Source organism: Camarhynchus parvulus, chromosome 3 (assembly GCF_901933205.1).
Source record: "Camarhynchus parvulus chromosome 3, STF_HiC, whole genome shotgun sequence".
NCBI lineage: Eukaryota > Metazoa > Chordata > Aves > Passeriformes > Thraupidae > Camarhynchus > Camarhynchus parvulus.
In genome coordinates this window covers 70488196-70508340 of record NC_044573.1, presented here as the reverse complement: position 1 = coordinate 70508340, position 20145 = coordinate 70488196, and the positions used below count along the sequence as shown (strand labels likewise).

Sequence of the window (20145 nt, the reverse complement as noted above, 5' to 3'; positions counted from 1 at the left end):
CAGTAAGTTCAGTGGAATTTAACGAAGTTTAAAAGTGGTTTACAAAGGTTAAGCAAGTTTGATGGTGAGGTTCACCTTATTAATTACTGCATGGAAGAAGGGCACAAATGCAAACTGAGTTAGAATCAAGGTAGAATGTTTTGCACAGAGACTGGAGATGAAAAATGGTAAGGAAGACTCTCCTGATGAGTCATGAGGTACAGAGTGGTGGAACTGGAACTTAGGTGCAGCCAGGTCCAGTCTGAGTCTCAGACAAAGGCCTATATCTAATGAAAGAAATACAAAGAGTGAGGAAGAGTCTTCTGTTGAGTCACAAGGTTCAGAGTGGACCCGCTTGCATTCTAAACTCATTATAGAGCTTTGGTTCAGTTAGGTCCAATCAAGGTTTCACACTTGGACAATGGATTATATCTAATGGAATGATCTATAATAAGTTGATAATAATTAATATTGAGTAGCTACATGAATTAGTAATGTTTCATTAGTATTAATTTAGGTTCCTGACAGATCAGCCATTGGTTAAAGGTCTCACTGTCTCAAGGAGCCTTCTTGAGAGTTGTCCCAGCTCATGGAAGGATCACCGCCATGCAACCAGGCTGCCTGGCCAGAAGAGCTCAAGAAGGCTCACTTAGGCTGTCAAATTTCTGGAATTAAGTGGTTGGGTTATAGTCCAATTGCATGTGATGGAAAAGGTATGCATGACTCTTCTTGTATCAACAAATTTCTTTGCTCCTTGATTAATGAGTCTTGGAAAAGCCACCAGCTATTCATGTGTTAATCACATGATCAGTGTTCCAAGCTCATGTGCATTGATGCTCACTGTGTCACTGTTTCCTTCATGGTTTTTCAGAGAACATGTTGACACTAGAGAAGTTCTTGTCTTGGACACAGATCAGACCTTTACTTCCTTTGCAGCCTCTACGAAACTACCCCAGTTTGGTCAAGGGGTGGAATGCATCCATCACAGGGATGTGGGCCTGCTGCACTCATGGGTTTCTCCAAGCCTGTGTCATTAACCTCGAGGTGGGGAGTGTTTTTAAATCTGCTGCAAAGCGAGGACTTTACCCCACTGCTGAGCCGTGTGTCTCTGATCTGTGCCATGGTGCTCCAGAGCTCACTCTGACTGGTGGCTCCTCGCTGGATGGTGTTTAAGGAGACTAAGTATTGAATTATTCTGTCTGCTCAAGAGGGAACTTAGACTTCTTTTGTCTTTTATGCAGGGTAGTAACATTTTTCCTATGAGTTAACTGTATTACTCTCTTTCTTGCGGCTCCCACATTCGTTTTGGGAAGAGAAAAACAACGCTGTGTCATCACAGAATTGCCTGGTGATGGGAACTGTAAGGTAGATGAGTTCTTCTCTCCACCCATGAGCAAGTCCTTGAATGAGGTTTTACTGCAGGACTGTTCTTTCTGTTCCTCTTATATGCTGGCCTGTCAATATCTCTTAGGTTTTTAATATGTTACAGTACATTCATCTCTTAAAACAACAGTTTAATTTCTGTAGCCCAGCCACACAGCCAGTGCTAGGGAGATATTGCTGTCATCAGTGCGTCTTTAAAAGCTTTGCTTCCATCCTTAAGAGCTACTTTGGCCATGGACTAAACTCAGAAATATACTTGGGTCCTGTCCAGCGCCATGTAGGAATTTGCTCCGTATAAAGATTTATCCCTGTATGGTCAGATTTTATATGCACACCTACAAATAATATCTGTTTCATGCAATATTTAACAGTGTGAACTACAAATTAGACCATAAACTCTTTGGTGCAGAGACCACTAAACTTTTCAGAACATCAGACACATTCAGACTTCAAACCCAACCAGGGCCACCGTCATTACCAGTTAGAGGCATAGAGAACAGCTTTAAAAGGAATTCCCTCGTTAAACTGAAGTTGCTTTTACCCATGACAGGCTGTAAAACCTGAATCTGTGGGGGGGAATGTTTGCCTCTTGCATGCATGCTCCTCAACCTTTTTATTTTCAATGGGAAGAAAAATAGACTGGGTGGCATATTGGATACGTTACCTTGATATTAAGCTGCCATTCCCAATCTCTTTTGGAAAATTGGAACAGAGATTCGCTACTTCTCATCCATCACTTTAAATGAAGGCCTTATTAAAACAGTTTTGATTGCTGGGAATCGCAATTAGTATCTCTTTTTCCAGATTAGTTATTTTTTGTTCACGAAACTGTTAGAATAGGACTTAACACTCTGAGCCATAGCAGGATATATGTCCATGGTTCCACAAGCTCTGGGGAATTTGCTGAAATGTGTTTGTAAGTCCTTTCCATGAGGCGCTTGGTTGTGTTGAACCTGGGGAAGATTCTATTGGAATTTTTGTTGTTGGATTTTTGTGTTTATTACGTTGAGTTCTTTAAGTCCACTAGCATACTCTCTGATGCTCTTAGTAGTAGTACAATAGGTTTTATGTTTCTATTGATGTAAAAAAGGTCTTACTAGGCGTTTAGATCTTATTCATTACAGATTTGTAAAACTTAGGACTTAAAGTCAGACTTAGTTGTAGCTATGCCTCCTTAACACCCAAGAGTAGCCATATACAGCCATGATGCTGTATAGACGAAATCACTAATTCCCAATCTTTAACATCATGTGATGGCTCTGAAGTATTGAACTTTCTTGTAGATATTCTGAAAAGCCTCATGAATCTGAAGGTTTTAATGTTTTAATATAATAAGGTTCAGTCGACCAGCTGTACAACAATTACTGTTGCCTATGGGCCATGGTTTATGACTGCTTGAGCTGCAAAAAATTGACAGTCTGGCAACTTGTCTGTGTTAGTCTCATGTAATTCCAGAATTGTTCTGTCTTGCTCTCCTCTGCCTGTACATCTGTATTGCAGTTAATTTCCTTAAAACTGGGAGACTGCTCTCTTCTGGAGTTCAAAGTGGCAGGTGGTGAAATGCAGACTTCAGCTGAACATTTTTATTGGTTCTTAATGGTGGCTTCAAACTAAAGAGGGAAAAAAATCCTGAGATTTTATTTTGGGTACTCTATCCATGACAAAGAGCACAAATTGAAAATTTTACAGGTGCTAGAAGGATGCTGATGATTCCTTAAGTAGTCTTTGTAGTCTGCCAGGAATTTCAGGCAATTAACTAGCCAATGCTGCTGTTGACTAGCCTGGTTTTAACAGACCTTTTAGAAACCTTTTGGTCTTTTCATGTAAATAGACTTTTGGCAGAGATGTATACCCAGTAGATTTTGTAATGCGTTTCCTTTTTTCATGTGTTCCATGTTTAATTCAAACAAGCATCTGACATGAAAGCTAAAGATAAAAGTGTAACATAGTACAATTAGTTTCTGTGAAGTCTGTGGATCACTAATGGAACACAGCTCTTCCCCCTGCACAACTAGCATAATACAGGCCATTTTTTGGTCATTTGTGTTGTACATTAAAAGCATCAAATAGAGCACTGTCGTGGGCCTGAGCGAATGGACAGAAAGTTCCTTTGTTTGATAACGCTGGAAATAATTTCGCTTTCCAGAGACAAAAATGGGTAATTGCTGCAATCAGATCAGAGACATACAGCACTTGTAATGTAACCCTTCATGTATTAAGAAAAATAAAGCAGAAATTAGATCAGAGACCAGAAGTATGTGTACATTTTAAAAGGAAGTTCAGTGGGCTGTTTCTCTCTTTCCACCACCATTACTGTCTGTGTTTCATGGATGTGTGTTGTGATTTCATACCAACTGATCTCTGGCACTTTCTGATCAAACAAACACAAGTTCAGGAGTACAGTTTGAAAGCAACTTACTGGATTTGTGTGTTTAAATCCACTGAGCCTCTAAGAAGCAGGGTTTGTGAGCATGTTTAATGAAATAAAATCGGGCATTTAGTGAAAGTGAAGGAGAAGTATTTATTGATGGCAAACATGATAACCTCCTTCCTCTTTTTAAATGCTTTAAGTATGGAATTTAGATCTAGATTTGGTTGTAGACTTTACCACTTTCACATGTGTCTGGTGTGGTGCTCTAGGGTTTTTGGAAAACAAGTTCCAAAACAAGCAACTGGATCTTTGTAGGATTTAGCAGAACTGTACTTCCTTCTTTACCCATTCTGGACAAAACATACAGGCTCTTTTAAAATTGTAGCATGTGTGTCATTCTGTACTATTTAAGGTAGAGGAATATTTTTTTTTCTTATTTTATATCAACACAGTTTTAAAGCAGCTTGGGAATGTAACAAAGTTAAACAAGATGCTGCCTGTCTTGACAATGCCTCACAATAATGATAAGTGTATATTTCAAACCCACTGGTAAGACCCAGTTCATACAACAAAGAAATGCAACACACAGATGCCACACGTGGAACATACTGGGTGTGGTTTGAGTCATGAATCCTCCTTTTGGTTACTAAAAATGCCCATTTCTCTATATTGCATTTCTATTTTTTTAAAGCTTTGCTTTGGAATAAATATTGGTATTTCTGGGGGGTGTATTTTAGCTGATATATAGGCAGAGAATGGTGGTGGGTCTTTATTTATTCATTTATTTATTTATTTTTCTACTGCAGAGGGCTTTGGCTGCTGTTAAATAGTTTAGCTAGACCCAAAGCTATGAACTGGTAAACCACCAGCAGTGTTGTATCCTCTTGTGTCAAAGACCTTGTACAATGTAAAAGCTAAAGGTATTCATATTAATAATTTTCTCAGGACAATTTATAAATACAAAGCATTTCAAAACCGAGACTTATTTCTTCCCCTCCTGCCCTTTCTTCACCATGAATAGACCAGAGCTCTTAAAGCTCTTGACTGTCTGCATGTCCTCTCTTTATGTCTTTTCTGACTCATTTTTATTTCAATTGCAAAAGTTATAGAGGTAGTCAGAAGGGTTGGGACAGAAGTAAATGTGAATCTAAAACCAGAATATCGTTGTCCTTGGTGCAAATAAAATAGAAAAAAATCCAGAGAAATTACATTAAAAAACCCCAAAACATAACCCATAAACTATGGAAAAGAATAAATTGATGAGTTTTGAAAAAAACAATTACAGGAAAACATTTATTAAGACTCACATTTCCCTGTGAACCTCTGCATTTAACAAAGTATAGCATTTCTAGTGGGGGAAGTATTCCCATTGTGGCTTCTGGGAGCAAAGAGGGCAGCACAGCAAAACCTGTGTCCTCTATCAAGGTTTGCACACACAACTCCTGACTCCAGGAGCCCACAGAGGATAAAGCTCAGGTAGAAAAGGGAGTGGGTATCAGGAGAGATCAGAGGCTCTTGGGTGAAGGGGGGGAACACTGGAGCAGGGCAGGTGCTTATGGGGGTGCTGGTAGGGAAGAGGGGCAGGCAGGAGGAAGCAGGTGCCTCTGGTGGGTTTGCAGACTGGAGGAATGACAGATTGGCTTGGGGAAGGTGTGCATGTATTTGCAGAGGGCATAAATGGGTTTGCTAATAACTTCCTTTCATGGGTTGATTGAGGTACTGGTGATGGGTGAACAGGCTGCTGGTGTTGACAGAGATTTCATTGGTACAGTGTGACCCAGGGCATTTATAGAGCTGCTGTACCCCCATCTCTGAGCTGAATTACTTCCCAGATGCGAGGCAAACAAGCAATCACTCAGACTGGTCTCCTGTTCTTTATGGCTTCACTCCTCAATACTCATTCAGCAATAGGCAGCTGGATCCGTTTGCTTGGTTTAGAGGTTCTGACACCAGTAAAAACAAAACAAAACAAAAAACTTTTAATCTTCCAGCAATGAAATACACAGCAGACTTAAATAAATGAGACCTGTTGGAGCACCCTTGTTTTCTACAAGCCTTTTCTTCAGCAAAGGCATGATTGTTTGGGAAGGCCCCCTAAAATTGCAGCAGGGATCTGGTGTAGCATTTAAATCCATGCGATAGTTTCTTCATCAAGAGATCTCTTTCAGATCATGTCTGCTTTGATGATTATTCAGCCCAAATCCTTCCCCTCCTTTACTGTTATTTTAACCTCTCTGAAGACCTGCCAACATACTCACTTTAGCAGCCAGTGATGTTATGCTGTTTTTTATTGGCATTCAATTTCAAGGGTTGACAGACAGTAAATGCAAAGACTTCTCTTTACTGTTCCACAGTAATTTGTCCTACAGTTGTAAATAAGTCTCTCTTGTTCTACCTCCTGCTAAACAAAACTCACTATTTTTGGAAGAAATTGAGCAAACAGAAGATTGTTCCATTTTATGCCATTTTATGTAGCTGCCACTGAGTAGATATTACCATATCTGGGTTGTTGTTTGTTGGGGTTTTTTAATTTTTATGGCAACTGAAGTGACTTATTTCTGAAAATACTAGTTTGTTGTGGATTTTTTAAGGTAGATCTATTAAATTTCCAGAAGCATTTTTTTTTCAAATATATTGTATTTCCATACAGACATCTCATGCAAACCAGGAGGACAATCACAGAATCACAGAACTGTTAGAGTTAGAAGGGACCTCTGGAGATCATGTAGTCCAACCCCCAAATGAATGATATTTAAAGATCTTAGGATATCCTTTTGGACTGTAACAAACAAGCAAGCTACTAGTTAGGAGGAACCATAATTAATCCCAATAGTCAAAACATTTTTATTCTGTATTTTTCTTTCTCTCTGGTAGACACCTTGCATTTCCAAGACTGAAAATCAGCCTCAAGGACTTGCAACAAGCGTCAGGTGGGGACAGACACCCATCAATCAGTCCACGCCCTGGGACACTGATGAGCCTCCATCTAAACAGATGAGGGAGAATGAAAACCCAGGTATGTCTCTAATCTTATTTGTAATTCTACCAGGGAAAATCGTTCAAAGCAAATTCAATGCACTATCTCCATTTACCTCTGTAAATTAGACTTCATTGTGAGCCCTTTCTTTATTCTTTAGCAGGGGTTTTCCCTCATTGTAAAGACCCCTCAAGTTTCTTCTATGCCAGGGCTGATACAAATGTATTAAGATGCTGCAAGTTCATTAGAGTGGGGTTTTTTTTATCCTTCTCTGCCTTCACTGGAGGGAAAGGCACTCTGTAATACTTTAAGACTTCTTTTATGTCCAGAACTACCTGAAATGATTTCCAGCTTCCAGACACATATCATACATTGTGCTACTATGCCAGACGCCTAATTACAATGTCTTTGTAGTGGCTGGAGCACCATTATTATACACACAGAGTGTTTGTCAGGGAGCCGTGAAAGCACAGCAGGGAAAGAGGTTAATTTTCTTGGAAGCGTGTGCTTAAGCTGCATAAAGTGCAAAATACATAAAACCGCAAACATGCCGCATGTCACCTGACGAGTATTTTAACAATTGTGCTCACATCGCTGCAGCAATTTTATGCACTTACTGCTTGGGAAGGGCTCCAGATCCCAAACTGCATTAGGTGTAGTGCAGCGAGGCGTGTCGGTGCCGTCCAGGGGTGCGGGAGGGGAAGGATGAGGGTGTTGATGTCTGTTTTCCCCCATGCCGAGCCCACCGCCATTGCCGGCCTTCCTTCGTGCCGCAGGTGCAGCGCCCTGGGTCACCACAGTGGCAGCGGGCAGCCAGCCCGCCCTCATCACGCACTCCTACGGGATGACACAGCCGCCCACCTTCAGCCCGGCCGCCAACGTCCAGGCCCCCGTCATCGGTGTCACACCCTCCCTGCCGCCGCACGTCACCCCCCAGCTGCCACTGATGCCGGGCCACTACCAGCTCCAGCCGCAGCCCTCCCAGCCCCTCAGCAACATGGTGGTCAACCTCCAGAGCCAGCCCTTGTACACCAACAGCCAGCCCCTCAGCATGTCCTCCATGAGCAGCGTGGGCCCAGTGGCCCACCCTGGCCCCGGGGCGGTGGGCAATGGCCACCTGGCCTGCCCCATGCTGCCGCCGCCGCCGCCGGCCCTGCCCTCGGCCGCCCTGCCCAGCAGCGCGCCCGCCACCAACGGGCAGGCGGCCGCCCCGCTGCCCCCCAGCGCAGCCGTGGCGGGTGGCCCGGACAACACCAACGGGGTGCAGATGCTGCGGACAATCGGCGTGGGGAAGTACGAGTTCACGGACCCCTGGCACCCCAAAGGTAAGGCAGGCCAGCTCGGCCCCCTCGGGCGCGCAGCGGGGGCGGGCGGTGGCTGACCCTCTGCATCCCTGCCACTCTCTGTGGGCCCGCCGGCAACGGCGGCTGCCTACGCGCTTTTCTAAAATGCAGATCTTCTGTGAGTTACTGACGACAAAACGCAGCGTGTTAGCAGGAGGTACGACAGGCTGTGGGCGAAAAGGAGTGAAAAACAGCTTTCAGGCCCATCAGATAAGCTGGTGTTCCCCAGTGTAAAGCAGCCATCATCCCATGCCTTTCCCTGTGAAATACGCCCCATGTTTCCATCCAGCCATTATTCTCCTGGCTGGAGTTGTGCATCTGCCACAACAATGATCTCCTTCTCCAGCCCTTGTCTCCTCCCTGCTCCGGTAGGAGCTCAGGCCAAACATAAGTCAAAGCTGACTGCAGCTGAATAGCCCAACATGTTCAGTGTTAAGGGGAAAGCTCTTCATTACCGTCTCCACTGGGCTCAAATGCTGCAAAACACATGACTGAATAGTCATGAGCGTTCTGAGAGGCTGACCTTTTCTGAGGAGTACTTCGTAAATGAGCCCCTCTACCAGGTCACAGTGGAGTGTTATTTCCAAGTGTCTTACCCCAGACACTTCAAAACTACCAACGTTCTGTGTTCCAAGTTCCTAATTGCATTTGGAGAGTTTTCCCTTCCTCCCTTACGAATCACGACTGGGCCACATGTACAGGTAAATCAAAATGGAGCTTCCAAAAATATTAATGCAGACCTATCAGCAAAATCAATTAAATTGATTTTGTAAAAGACCAGCACCTTCATTAAGTCTGTGATATTTTATGTATGCATTTCTATTCAGACACAATCCATGTGTAAATTATTTATTTGCCACAAGCTATTAAGTTCTGTTGTGTAGCTCTGAATTAAAGACAAGGAATCTCTATTAGAAATGATTAGTCCAATAACTCTTCCTGCTCTTTAAATAAATTGTACTTTGGTGTGTGTAAACCCTTACCAAAGTTCCCTTGAAGAGGAGCTCAGATACAATCTCAGCAGTACTTTTGTAAAACTAGATATTCGGATTGCTTTTAAGTTTCCAACTCCAAACCTCTATGGTGAGGGCTCTTGCTGGATAATGAGCCTCTGAATTTTTCTCTGAGCTCTCTCTAGATGGGCCTTAAATGACACTGGCCCAGTTGGATAGCCAAAAATTAACCAACAATTATAAGAGTATTGTTAATTCTTTCCGTTTAAAAAAGAAGAAAAAAAGCCCAAAGTCCACAAAAGCAATTTGTCAAGTCACGTTTATAAGTTACAAACCATTGATTTTGTGGAAGTAGGAAGGGGAGAGATTTATATTCTGTCCTGGTAGACTGAGTTCTGCTGGATGACTCTCTCCTCCATAGGAACTATTTGTCTTCTAAGAGACATCATCTCCACTTTCCATAGCCACCTATCCCAATTTTCTGCACTGGGTACTCAGATGCATGATCAAATTAACACAATTTAAAGGATTACTTGGTGTCACTGAAGACGTGTGCAAATCTACAATACAAGGGAAAACACATAAGCCTAAACCACTTTCAGGGCAGTAATTTGATCACATATCTGAGCCCTAGTGACACTAACCTAGTGAGACAAATGAGCATGTCAGTGACTGCACACTAGAGGTTGGGAATACTCCTAAATGCCTCACATACTTAGGGCCAGCAGCATGAGCTGTTATTTACTCTTCCTCCATCAATTAACCTTCAGCAGATCTCTGGCTAGCAGATGAAGTAAACTTCAAATCAAAGCCTAAGTAAAAAGATTGTAAAATATTTAATCAGTCTTTAATATTTGATTTACAAATTCTTAGTCAGCCTTTTTGCTTAACCTGCTGTAAACCCCGGTCTGGCCTAATAGTCCGAGCACCCCAGAGACCAGTCAGCCTTGGAGATGTTCATTAAGGTGCAGAGCAGAGTTCCTCACTGGAGGATACCAGGCATGCCAGACCTAGATCTGCTCCTATATTTGGAAATTCTTGTACCTAGGAGAAGGATCAAAAGGAGGATACTAAAACAAGCAGTATTTCTAATCCATGGCAATTGCTGACGCATAACTCTACTGTACCTCACTGCAGGCTAGACAATTGTTTTTCCAGGATTAGGGAGCTTCTCTCTGACCACCAGCTATTGAGTTATTCCCATAGTGGTTAAAAGCAAACAAACAGAACAGAATGAAGCACGCATATACAAATGTCTCATAAGCAGGACTTATTTTACAGAGATAAAGTAATCCCTTCCTCTGTTTCCAACCTAAAAAGCCCTTACATCTAAAGCTGTAATTCTTCATGACACACCTGAAGTCAGAGAAGATATATGTTGGATTTGCTTGTTTTGAGTGAGAGAGAAACAATCAGGAAAGAGGAGACAACTGGGTGCTGAACCAGACCTTAAAATCTCACTAGAATAAGATTCTTAATATAAGCTCCAGGAGTTTCAATGTGGCTTGATTATCCAATTATTTTATGTTTTAGTTTCTGCCCTCAGGGATTTCAGTCTCGAAAGACTGACTGATTTCACAATCTTACATGGTAGATACCTTTCTCTCCAATAATGAATGGAAACTAGGAGACAGTATTAAGCTGTTCAAATATACAAGTTCAAACTAGTTCCCTACAAGTTTCATTTAAATATTCTCTCTCTTTCTTGGGGAACCTTGGCCAGTATTATAATAAGGGCCACTGCTAATGGCCTTGAGATCTATCTCATTATCCTGTGGAACTCTGAATTATTATTTCACTTGACAATCCAGTCTTGTCCAGGTTTGAATAATTGCCCAACTATCCCTTAAGTGAAAGAACAGTTCTTTCTGGTTAATATGATAGGGTTTCTTATATTTTTAGATTTTCTTAGGGAGCTGATTTGAAACATCATGTTTTATTTCCCATAATTATCTTTCCCTTGGCTGTGTACGTGTATGGGCCATTTTATACTGTGTTCATGCAGAACTAGGTTTCTTCCTCAGCTGTTTCTAAATACAGATAAACAAATAAGTTGCCAAAAGTTAAAGGCACTGCTGATTTATTTGCAATAGGTCAAGAGATCTCACCTGACTGAGAGTCATTTCCGTGGCTTTGCAAAAAATGCATTTTGATAACAAGAACCATGATACAAAATAGATATGTCATTCTCCAGTGTTACAGCAAATTTTTACCTAATTCCATTGAAACTATTTGTAAGAGAAATTGTGCATGGATTAGAGAATCTTCTTGGTCAGAATAGGTTATGTTCTTTAAACAGAAGTTAAAGTTAACTACATGAAAAGTTGTTGTGTAGTTGTAAAGTTGTTACATTACAAGAGAAATAAAATTTCAAAGGAATTATTGCTTTTAGCAGTGTATGAAGAACTGTAGAGCTGCCTTGTGAAATGCATGGGGTCTTTTACCATACGCAATAAACAGGAGTTTTGGGAGCCATCTGCTTTGACCTGTAGTTTCCTGCCAAATACTCGTAGCTGACTTCAAAAGCCATGACACCTTAACACAGATATGTAATCAACTATTTTAGGGCAGAACCAGCCCTTGTTTTCCATCTGTGTCCCAAATCTTTCTCTATAATCTAAAGTGCCAGAGCAATTGATACATCAGAATATTCAGAAACATAAGGATGTTAATTGTATTCAGTGAAAATCCGCTGAAGTTCTCATAGCCAAATTTTTACGCGGCTTCTTCAGAAAATACAGAGTTGCAAAGAATATTCAAACGGATTTTCAGGATCTTCAGGGTACATGATGTGGCCAGCACAAATTGTCACTTGTACAATTTGCCCGCAGGGAAGAGAGAAAATCATCCCTTCAATTTGTGACACAAGGTACCACTGTCCTGTGCTATGGCACAGTGGCAGAGACCAGTGTCAGTGTGCCTGCCAATCCAGCTGAGCCAAACAGAGAGGAATTAATCAGTCTGATGAAGAACTGGAAGAGATTGGTTTCCTTGCAGAAACTGAGTAACTGAGATGTAGTCCTTGTCTGTCTCCTGGAGCTTCCTGATATTCAAGACTTGTAAATTCAAAACTGAGCCCTTGGTGGACACCCATGATATCATGTAGAACATAAACATTCCAGCTTGGACTCTATTACACATTTGGAAATACACTACCTTCATAAATTTGATATACTATGAAGCATAGTTTCTAACACAAAAAATGAGGAAAATACAGTACTTTATTGCAGTACTTACTCCTGCAGTGTAAAATTAACCATGGACATCATGGGGTTTAATTTGTGGATGTTAATGGAAAATACTGATGTTCGTTTCCATAGTATTTGTGTTCTATAATTCTTTGGTTTGCAGTCCTTAACTAGTGGGAAAAGAAAGCAGATGCTAATTAGTGTTCAGAGTGTAATGACTGTAGAAACATAACAATATCAGAAATAAAATCTGAATGTTAATCCTTGTAACACTAATTTCTTAACACTTCATTTTCAAGCATCAGCAAATAGCATGAACTAAACAATAACAAAACTACAAAGGAATACTGTTGCATCATCACTTATTGATTGCACCTTTCACACTTGACTTTATTGCATTGGAATTCTCATTAGGCCTCAGACAACATTTACTTTCCTTAATCATGAATAGTAACAAGGCAGAGTACAACATTTTGTCAATAACTATCAACTGTTTCTTCAGAAAAGGCTGAATTTTCAAAGGGATTTCAGTTTGACCTGCATTTCTGTAAGTGCACCTACTTCCAGACATGAATGCTGGGGGGTGGAGAGTGTTTAAATTCTTCATGTAACCTAGCCTTTGTTATTCTAGTAGCAGTAGTTAAAGGATATTGTGTGATGAAGACTCTAGAAAGATTCTTTTCCATTCTGCGCCTTGCACCAGAATACATGGCCTGTGTAACCTTAGGAAAACCTCCATTTTGTCTAGAAAGGTAGAGAGATAGATTATTAAAATTATAGGTATAAAATTGTATGTAAAATTGTATGGGGTGTGTGTGTATGTGTATATACATATATATGGATATGTATCCCCATAGTTGTAGGGAAGGAAATCTACAATCTACTGCATTCTCTCCAATTGTTAGTAGCAGAGTTAGGTTATCATGGAAGTGTTAGCATTGTGCATGTCTCTTACTGTCTTTTCCTTAGAACAGTGGTGATTTCCTGGGATGGCCTAAATGGTACCAAGGCACTGATGAGTAGCGGTCACTTGTAAGCTTATCTTGGTAATGACGCATAAGAGTTCACAGAATCACAGAATGGTTGAGGTTGGAAAGGGCCTCTGGAGGTTGTTTGGTCCAGCCCCCTTGCCAAGCACAGCCATTTAGAGCTATTTGCCCAGGACCACATCCACATAGCTTCTGAATATCTGCAAGGATGGAGACTGCACAAAGCCCCTGAGCAAGTGTCAGTGATCCCCACTGAGGAAACATGTTTCCTCATGTTCAGAGGGAGCTTTCTGTGTTTCAGTTTGTGCCCAGTGCTTCTGGTTCTGACAAGTGAGGATCAAGAAAGAAACCTGGCTCCAGCCTTTTTGCACCCTCCCTTCAGGTGCAATTTATATACATTTATGTAATTTCAGTTTATATACATTGATGAGATCCTGCTGAGCCTCCTTCTCTTTTCCAGACTGAATAACTCCAGCTGTCTCAAACTCTACTCCTAGGAGAGGTTCTCCATTCCCTTCATCATCTTCATGGTCTTTTGCTGGACTCTCCAAGTATGTCTCTCTTGTATTGAGGAGCCCACAACTAGACATGCTACTTGAAGTGAGGCCTCACCTGTGCTGAGTAGAGGAGCAGAGCCACCTCCTATGATCTCATAGCAATATTTGGCCTAATTCAGCCATCCAGAATACCACTGGCTTTCTTAGCTGCAAGGGCACACTGCTGGCTCATGTTTTAGCTTGTTCATGCACAATAATAAACTTAAAGCAAACAGATCCTCTAAAATCAAATTTTTATCAATATTAGTTACCATCTTCTTTGATTAAGATAGTCTTAACAGGACTGAGAAGTTGATGAGAGTATCTAAGCCATCACTTGAGTGAAAATGAAATACATTTCCCCTTTCTGTGGTCCAAGCAGGGTATTTTTCGTAATTCCTGTCCTTTGAATGTCACTGTCGGTCAGGTCATGACAGACAGAGATTAACTGCACTGAAGAGTCAAAGAGGACTTGTAATCGTCCTAGAACATTGCCTTGCTAAACATACAGCATAAAAAAGGTGATTGAATTATCTTTTGATTGACATCTCTCAGTATGTCAGTGACTTGAGATTTCGCATTTCAACTGGAGGAGGATCTTCTCAGCACCACCAATATTTTATGTGGGTTATCATACAAAATAAAAATAAAAATTGGGGCGGTGATGAAGTGAGTCAAAACTCCCTGAACCTGCTTTTAAAAGTCATCTGGTCCCTGCTGCTGTTTTTTGTACGTCTTTTAAGTACGATTTTTAAGTAAATGTCAGATTTGCAATTGTAGTTTATGTGTTGCAAATACAGAGCTGAAGAACTTTCATTTTACTGTTGCACGATATTATGTCATCATTTGCAGATCCACCTAGTTAATTAGACAGTGATACATTTGAAGTTGTCTTGAATTCCTTCCCACTCTCTAGTTTTAAGTTTGCTTAGAATGTGGTTTTGTACCAAATATAGTTTTGTCCATGACAGTGGCCATCAAATGCATTCAACATAAGTCTGAGAGGCGGCAGAGTTCTGTTGAATTACTATTTTCTCTCACGTCCACACAACACTGTATTCACAGGGTGCAAAATTTCTCAGGGGCTGGATGATAACCAAAATCTAGGATCTCTTTTGGCACAGAATACATAAGTGGCAACTTTTTATAAATACAGACGAAATTTTCAGGCAGGGTGCCTATCCATCCATACATCCATCCATCCATGTATCCATCCATGTATCTATCCTTCCAAATACTGTCCAGCAATCCATTGCAGTTAGCTGGAACTGCATTTGGATGTTCTAAAAGTTATTAATTGTCCAGTATGCTCACAGAGTTGCCATTCTCCTTTCAGAACTCATGTTTCATATCTGGTTTCTCTGACCTTGTCTTCACTTGGTCATCTGTCTTGTTCAGCTCTTGACACATATTGAGGTGCAGCCTTGTCTGTATCCATCCCTTTGGGTGGAACAGGAAACATACCAGTTCCCTTTCACTCCATCCTCCTGTGCCTGGACCCACTCTAAAGCTACCTTTCCTGAGCATTTCGTTTGCTCCACAAGTTTGGCTTTTCCCAAAATTTCCCACTAAGATTTCTTCTTCTTCACAGCAGCATAATTCCACTTCTTTTGATATCATGACTTAAAACATGGACAGTCAAGTTATAGCTGCTACAGTGTCAGCAGAGAATGGGGACTTCACACTCAGTCCAAACTCAAAAAGCTAGGTCCATCCAGCACCAGACTGTGCATTTATGTATGTACATAAATGTTCCCAAAATGGGCTATTCTGTGACCTCTGGAGATCTCCAGAGAAGCAGATTTATTAAATTGCAAATGAGTTTTGGTTTTCTTACAAGAAGGTGAAAATGATTTTTTTTCAAATCAGCAGTCCTCCATGGAGCAGTGTCTAAATTTTGAATGAAAAAGAATAATTTCTGTCTCACTGCATTCAGAATGAGAATTATTCTGTCCCACGTTAAATTAAAAAAATATGAACAAATTTGTGAAATGCAAACATTTCCAAATAGTGACTTTCCTTACTTTACTGTGCCTTGAGGTTGCTAATGATAAGCTTCACTGCCCCACAGCGAGGCGGGCTTTGAGTCATGGTCAATAATAACAACAGTAATAATAATAATATAGGATTACCTAACACCTTGAATCTTCTGAAAAATATCATCAGGGATGAAATCATCAGGAGGAATAGGGTAGATAAGCTTGCAGAAATGATTACTCATAGACAAAACTTCCACCATCTAGATGTGCAAATAAAAGCAGCCTGAAGTTTTGTCCTATTAAATTCAGAAAATTACAGCATTAAGCATTTTATGTATGTACTGCTGTACTGGAAAAATCTCTGGGCTGCAAAAAAAAAAATCTATAAGTTCAAGAGAAATACTTGACCAGGCCTGTTTAAGTCAGAAGCATTTGCCTAGAGAAGGTGGCAAGATGCTTAGTCAAGTTTGCACCATATGACTAAGCAATACTTAGAACAGAATGGAGGGTTTGCCTCAAGACTTTGTGCATTATATTTTGCACAGTTTTGCTCATTGGCATTACTCAAAATAAATAAAAAGAATGTAGAATTAAAGAGAACATTATGGTTTTTATTCATGATTCCTCTGAGGTTTCAAAGGAAGACGAAATTTGTTTTGCTCATCAACCTGCACATGGAAGTATTTGGGTGAGGATGAGGAAGATGGTAAAAAAAAAGACAAACTCAGATAAAATAAATTTTAAGAGCAAATGTGGGCTGACACTCCTGTTCAGTCTGACTGATTTATAGAGTATCCAAATCCAATATAAAACCCGGCTCCTCTGTGTGACCATTTCCTTGTGAAGGAAGAGGGAGATATTCCTTGCATTCCCAAGCTGTGGTTCCTTTAAACCAAGGATCATTTTGCACAAAACACTACCATCCTGTGGAAAACAGAAGGAGGAGCAGTGGTAGTAGATTTCCATTGCCTGTAACCTAGGAAATACAAGATTCTGCTCTTTGCCTTTTCCAGCACGTTGTGTGAACTTTGTTACAGATGTGGATTCTCTAGATGGCTGAATTTGCTGTGTTAAGATGTTTTTCTTCTAGATACTCTCTTACCATAGCCATACTGTGCCATTTTAAGAACAAGCCTTTTCTTTGAGGGTTTTGTTTTTTCTTCTGTAGGATGGTTAGAGCTCTGATTTGGAACCCCTGTTGAATATCCAAACAGAGAAGCACTTTTTAGGAGCATTTTAGAAGAATTTTTTCTAGATGGATAGCAGGTACCTCCAGCAGGAATCATTCAAGTGATTTCAGGTTTACGCAGATGCAAATATTTAATCATCCAAATGTAAAGAACCATCACACTCCAAAGAAATACATGAGTCTCTCTTTCATTTGTAGAAATGTATCAAGAACATTGGCTCATATTCCATCAGCTCCAGAATAACAAACTCTTCACTGTATGTTACTTGCTGGAACAGTACAAGCAAATTTGACATCTTGTCCAAGGATCAGCTGTTCAAGGACAGTCAGATCTACTCACAAGCAGAAATTCACTACATTTCAAGAAGAGCCTATGTGTGAAAAGCCCACACCAATAAGAATTTTTTCCTTGAGAAATTAAATGAATTCAACAACCCTTGCTGGAACTGCCCTCATGTCTTTGGATAAGCCATCATTGCTTTATTTTTTTTTTTTTTTTCTTTCTCTCAAAACTGCCATATGGGTAAACCCTGTGCAGTGAGTCTTAATGTTATCAGTCAGGGCTGCCTTAATTCACTCACTTTTGGGAAGATAAAGTGGTGCTAAGAACACTTCTTGGCTTTAAGGGTAAACTCAACCAAGAATTTTACTAAAACCAGGAAATTATTTTATCATGTATTTTTGTCCAGATTTGTGGATGTTGAGGTGGTAGATTCAGTATTTCAGTAAGTTTTGGTATTTCCTGAGACTGGAGTCTTTTTGTGTTGTAAAGAAGGTAGAGAAGGGCTGTTTATGTACTGAAGATCTATATAACTGTCTAGAAATAATGTGTTAACATATTTAGAAGACAAATTCTAAATATCAAAATATGTTTTAATGAGAGAAGGGGCCTATTTAAAAAATGTTAAGTCCTTTTACATGTATTGGGTTGGTAACATTGTCTCATTTCTACCCATTCAAATGCACTGAGAATGTTGGGGGTTTAATATAATTTCTCACTGGCTTAGGAGGTAGCCAGCCTGGAGTGGAGTGGGACAACTTAGGTACCCCTAAAAAAGGGGTACCCATATTTCCTTCAAGTGAAATTAGTGCTTTAAAGGATATAATTTATAATTATCCAGACTGGATCTAGCTTATAATTACATAGTCTGGACCTGTGCAAAGACACTGAAATTATTATTTCAGATTTGGAGGGAGGAAAGTGTTTGGCTGGCTTGGTAGTTGTTTGTCAGCCATGAACTGAGGACCAGGAGAGTTCAAGGAACCTCCCTTGAATCTTGAATTGATGTCCCAAAAACAGATGATGAGAGATTTACTTAAAACCTTAAATAGAAAACAGAATATGTAAAAAAAGACACTGTAATAAAGAAAAGACAGTGATACCATCTTGGATTATTATTACGTGGTTAAAAAATGAGAAGGATAAATCATTTATATTCAAAACTGAAGTCTTGCTTAGAAGAGCCCTAATTGGCAATCAGGTCTGTTAAGATTCCTTCCCTTGCTTAAATTTAGAAAGTGAGAATGTCACTCAGTCGTTAAAGGACAGGCTGCTAGAGCCATGTGGATCCTAGATGTGTTACTACATCTTGACATGGTTGCTGAGTACTGGGAGAACACCCATAGGTTCTGGGTGTTTGGGGGGACTTCGCTATCCCAGAACATGTTGGAAGTCACCAGGGCCCAGTGTGGTAACAGCTGCACGGGGCTCCTCTGGTTGCCCAGTTGAATCACTCTTGGTTCTTTACTGCACTAACTAGGTTTCCATAAATGTGATGTAGGCACTTACACACTTTAACAACTTGAATTCATCAATCCTGTTTTAAATTTCATGGATGGGGTCAAGAGTCTCAGCAGATGGACAGCTCAGCATGAACATAGCTCCTCTGTCAGAGGAGCTGGCATTATAACAAAGTATAATTTTTATTAAATTATTTTACTGTCTTTATATTAAGAGAGCATTTTGATAATGTTTGTTCAAATTACCTAAAATTAATACAGTATTTGCCTATTGGATGGAGTAAACAAACACATCAAGCCCCTTTTTGTGATCAATATGGCTTTCCTCTTCTGCCTGTGGAGAGCTACTTCTGGATGTGATACATCCAGTCATTTACCAAGCATCATTTCTTTAGCACCACTAAAGCCAATTTGGGCGTATATTATCAACAGTTTTCATTCAGGATTTGTTGGACTTCTACTTACACTGTTATCTCACACAATTTCCAGTGCTGTCTTATACTGTTTAAAATACTGAGGCTTACTAAGAGGGTTAATGCTGAGAGAGAGGCTTATGTACCTCATTGAGGAGCCATCATTGCAGTAGTGCGGTGTCCCGCAGGGGGCTTTAGCTTTTCTTTCAGCAGTGACTCAGAAAAGGACAAGAGCCGTGTTCGGGTTTCCACCAGCGCTCAGTCTTTCCTCAAAGGCTTCCTCACTAATTCCCAGCTCATCACAGTCCTCATCAGCCTGTGTAATGTGCTCATCACACGCTCATTTTCAGCTTTTGATTTGGCCTGGCTGTCTGCTGGGGAAGGTTTCCTCTGGTAAAAGTCTCCAAGTGCATGAACAAGTGAGCTCTAAGTGTTACTAATAAAAAATCCTTTAATCCACTTTAACAATGATAAATTGGAACTGAGAACTCCTCTTACTTTACAGATACATTCAGTTCAGAATTTCACTTAAGTCAGGAAATCATTTTATGGGCAAGAGAAAAGTCCTAAACACCCTGATGTGGACGATGGGAATGAAAGGCCAAGTGCTTAATTGCTCTTACTGTATCTGAAGCACCTACTGATGACTGAAGCTTCCACTGACATGGCTGGTTCATGTAAAATTCACTAGTCATTGCCATTATTTTTATTCTTAATTCACTGTGGAATTTCCCTTTTTATTTTCCCCACATTGTAGCTGGTACGTGATGAAAGAAAAGAACTGATCTGGACCACAGAAGTTCAGATTGAGCAAAGATCTGTCTAAAATGTACTTCTCTGGATTTAGATAGATTTGCTTCATTGTCTTGGTAGTAAGTACCTGATGCCTAAAATCTGTGTTGTTATCCACCTGCTACCCTATGTTCACTTCTGTGTTAAAGAACATAGCATGATCAGACACGATCAAAAATAAAGTCTCTTTATTCTTCTTCTTTCCCAGAAGCATGGGAGTTTGCACTAAGGACTCATCCACAATGGTTTGTGCCTCTTGTAATCCCTACAGATCTCTGTTTCAGTAGTGGCACTTGAACATTCCCCAAACACA

The 20145-nt window shown here is 40.4% G+C and overlaps 1 protein-coding gene across 4 annotated transcripts in view; it reads left to right on the top strand.

Moving 5' to 3' along the window:
* KLHL29 (kelch like family member 29) overlaps nt 1–20145 on the top strand; it is a 391289-nt gene that overhangs the window by 246028 nt on the left and 125116 nt on the right. For all 4 annotated transcript variants that reach the window (XM_030946673.1, XM_030946674.1, XM_030946675.1 and 1 more), the window contains 2 exons: nt 6608–6749; nt 7487–8035. In XM_030946673.1, coding sequence (XP_030802533.1) covers nt 6608–6749; nt 7487–8035 — 691 coding nt within the window. The remainder of the gene's footprint in view (nt 1–6607; nt 6750–7486; nt 8036–20145) is intronic.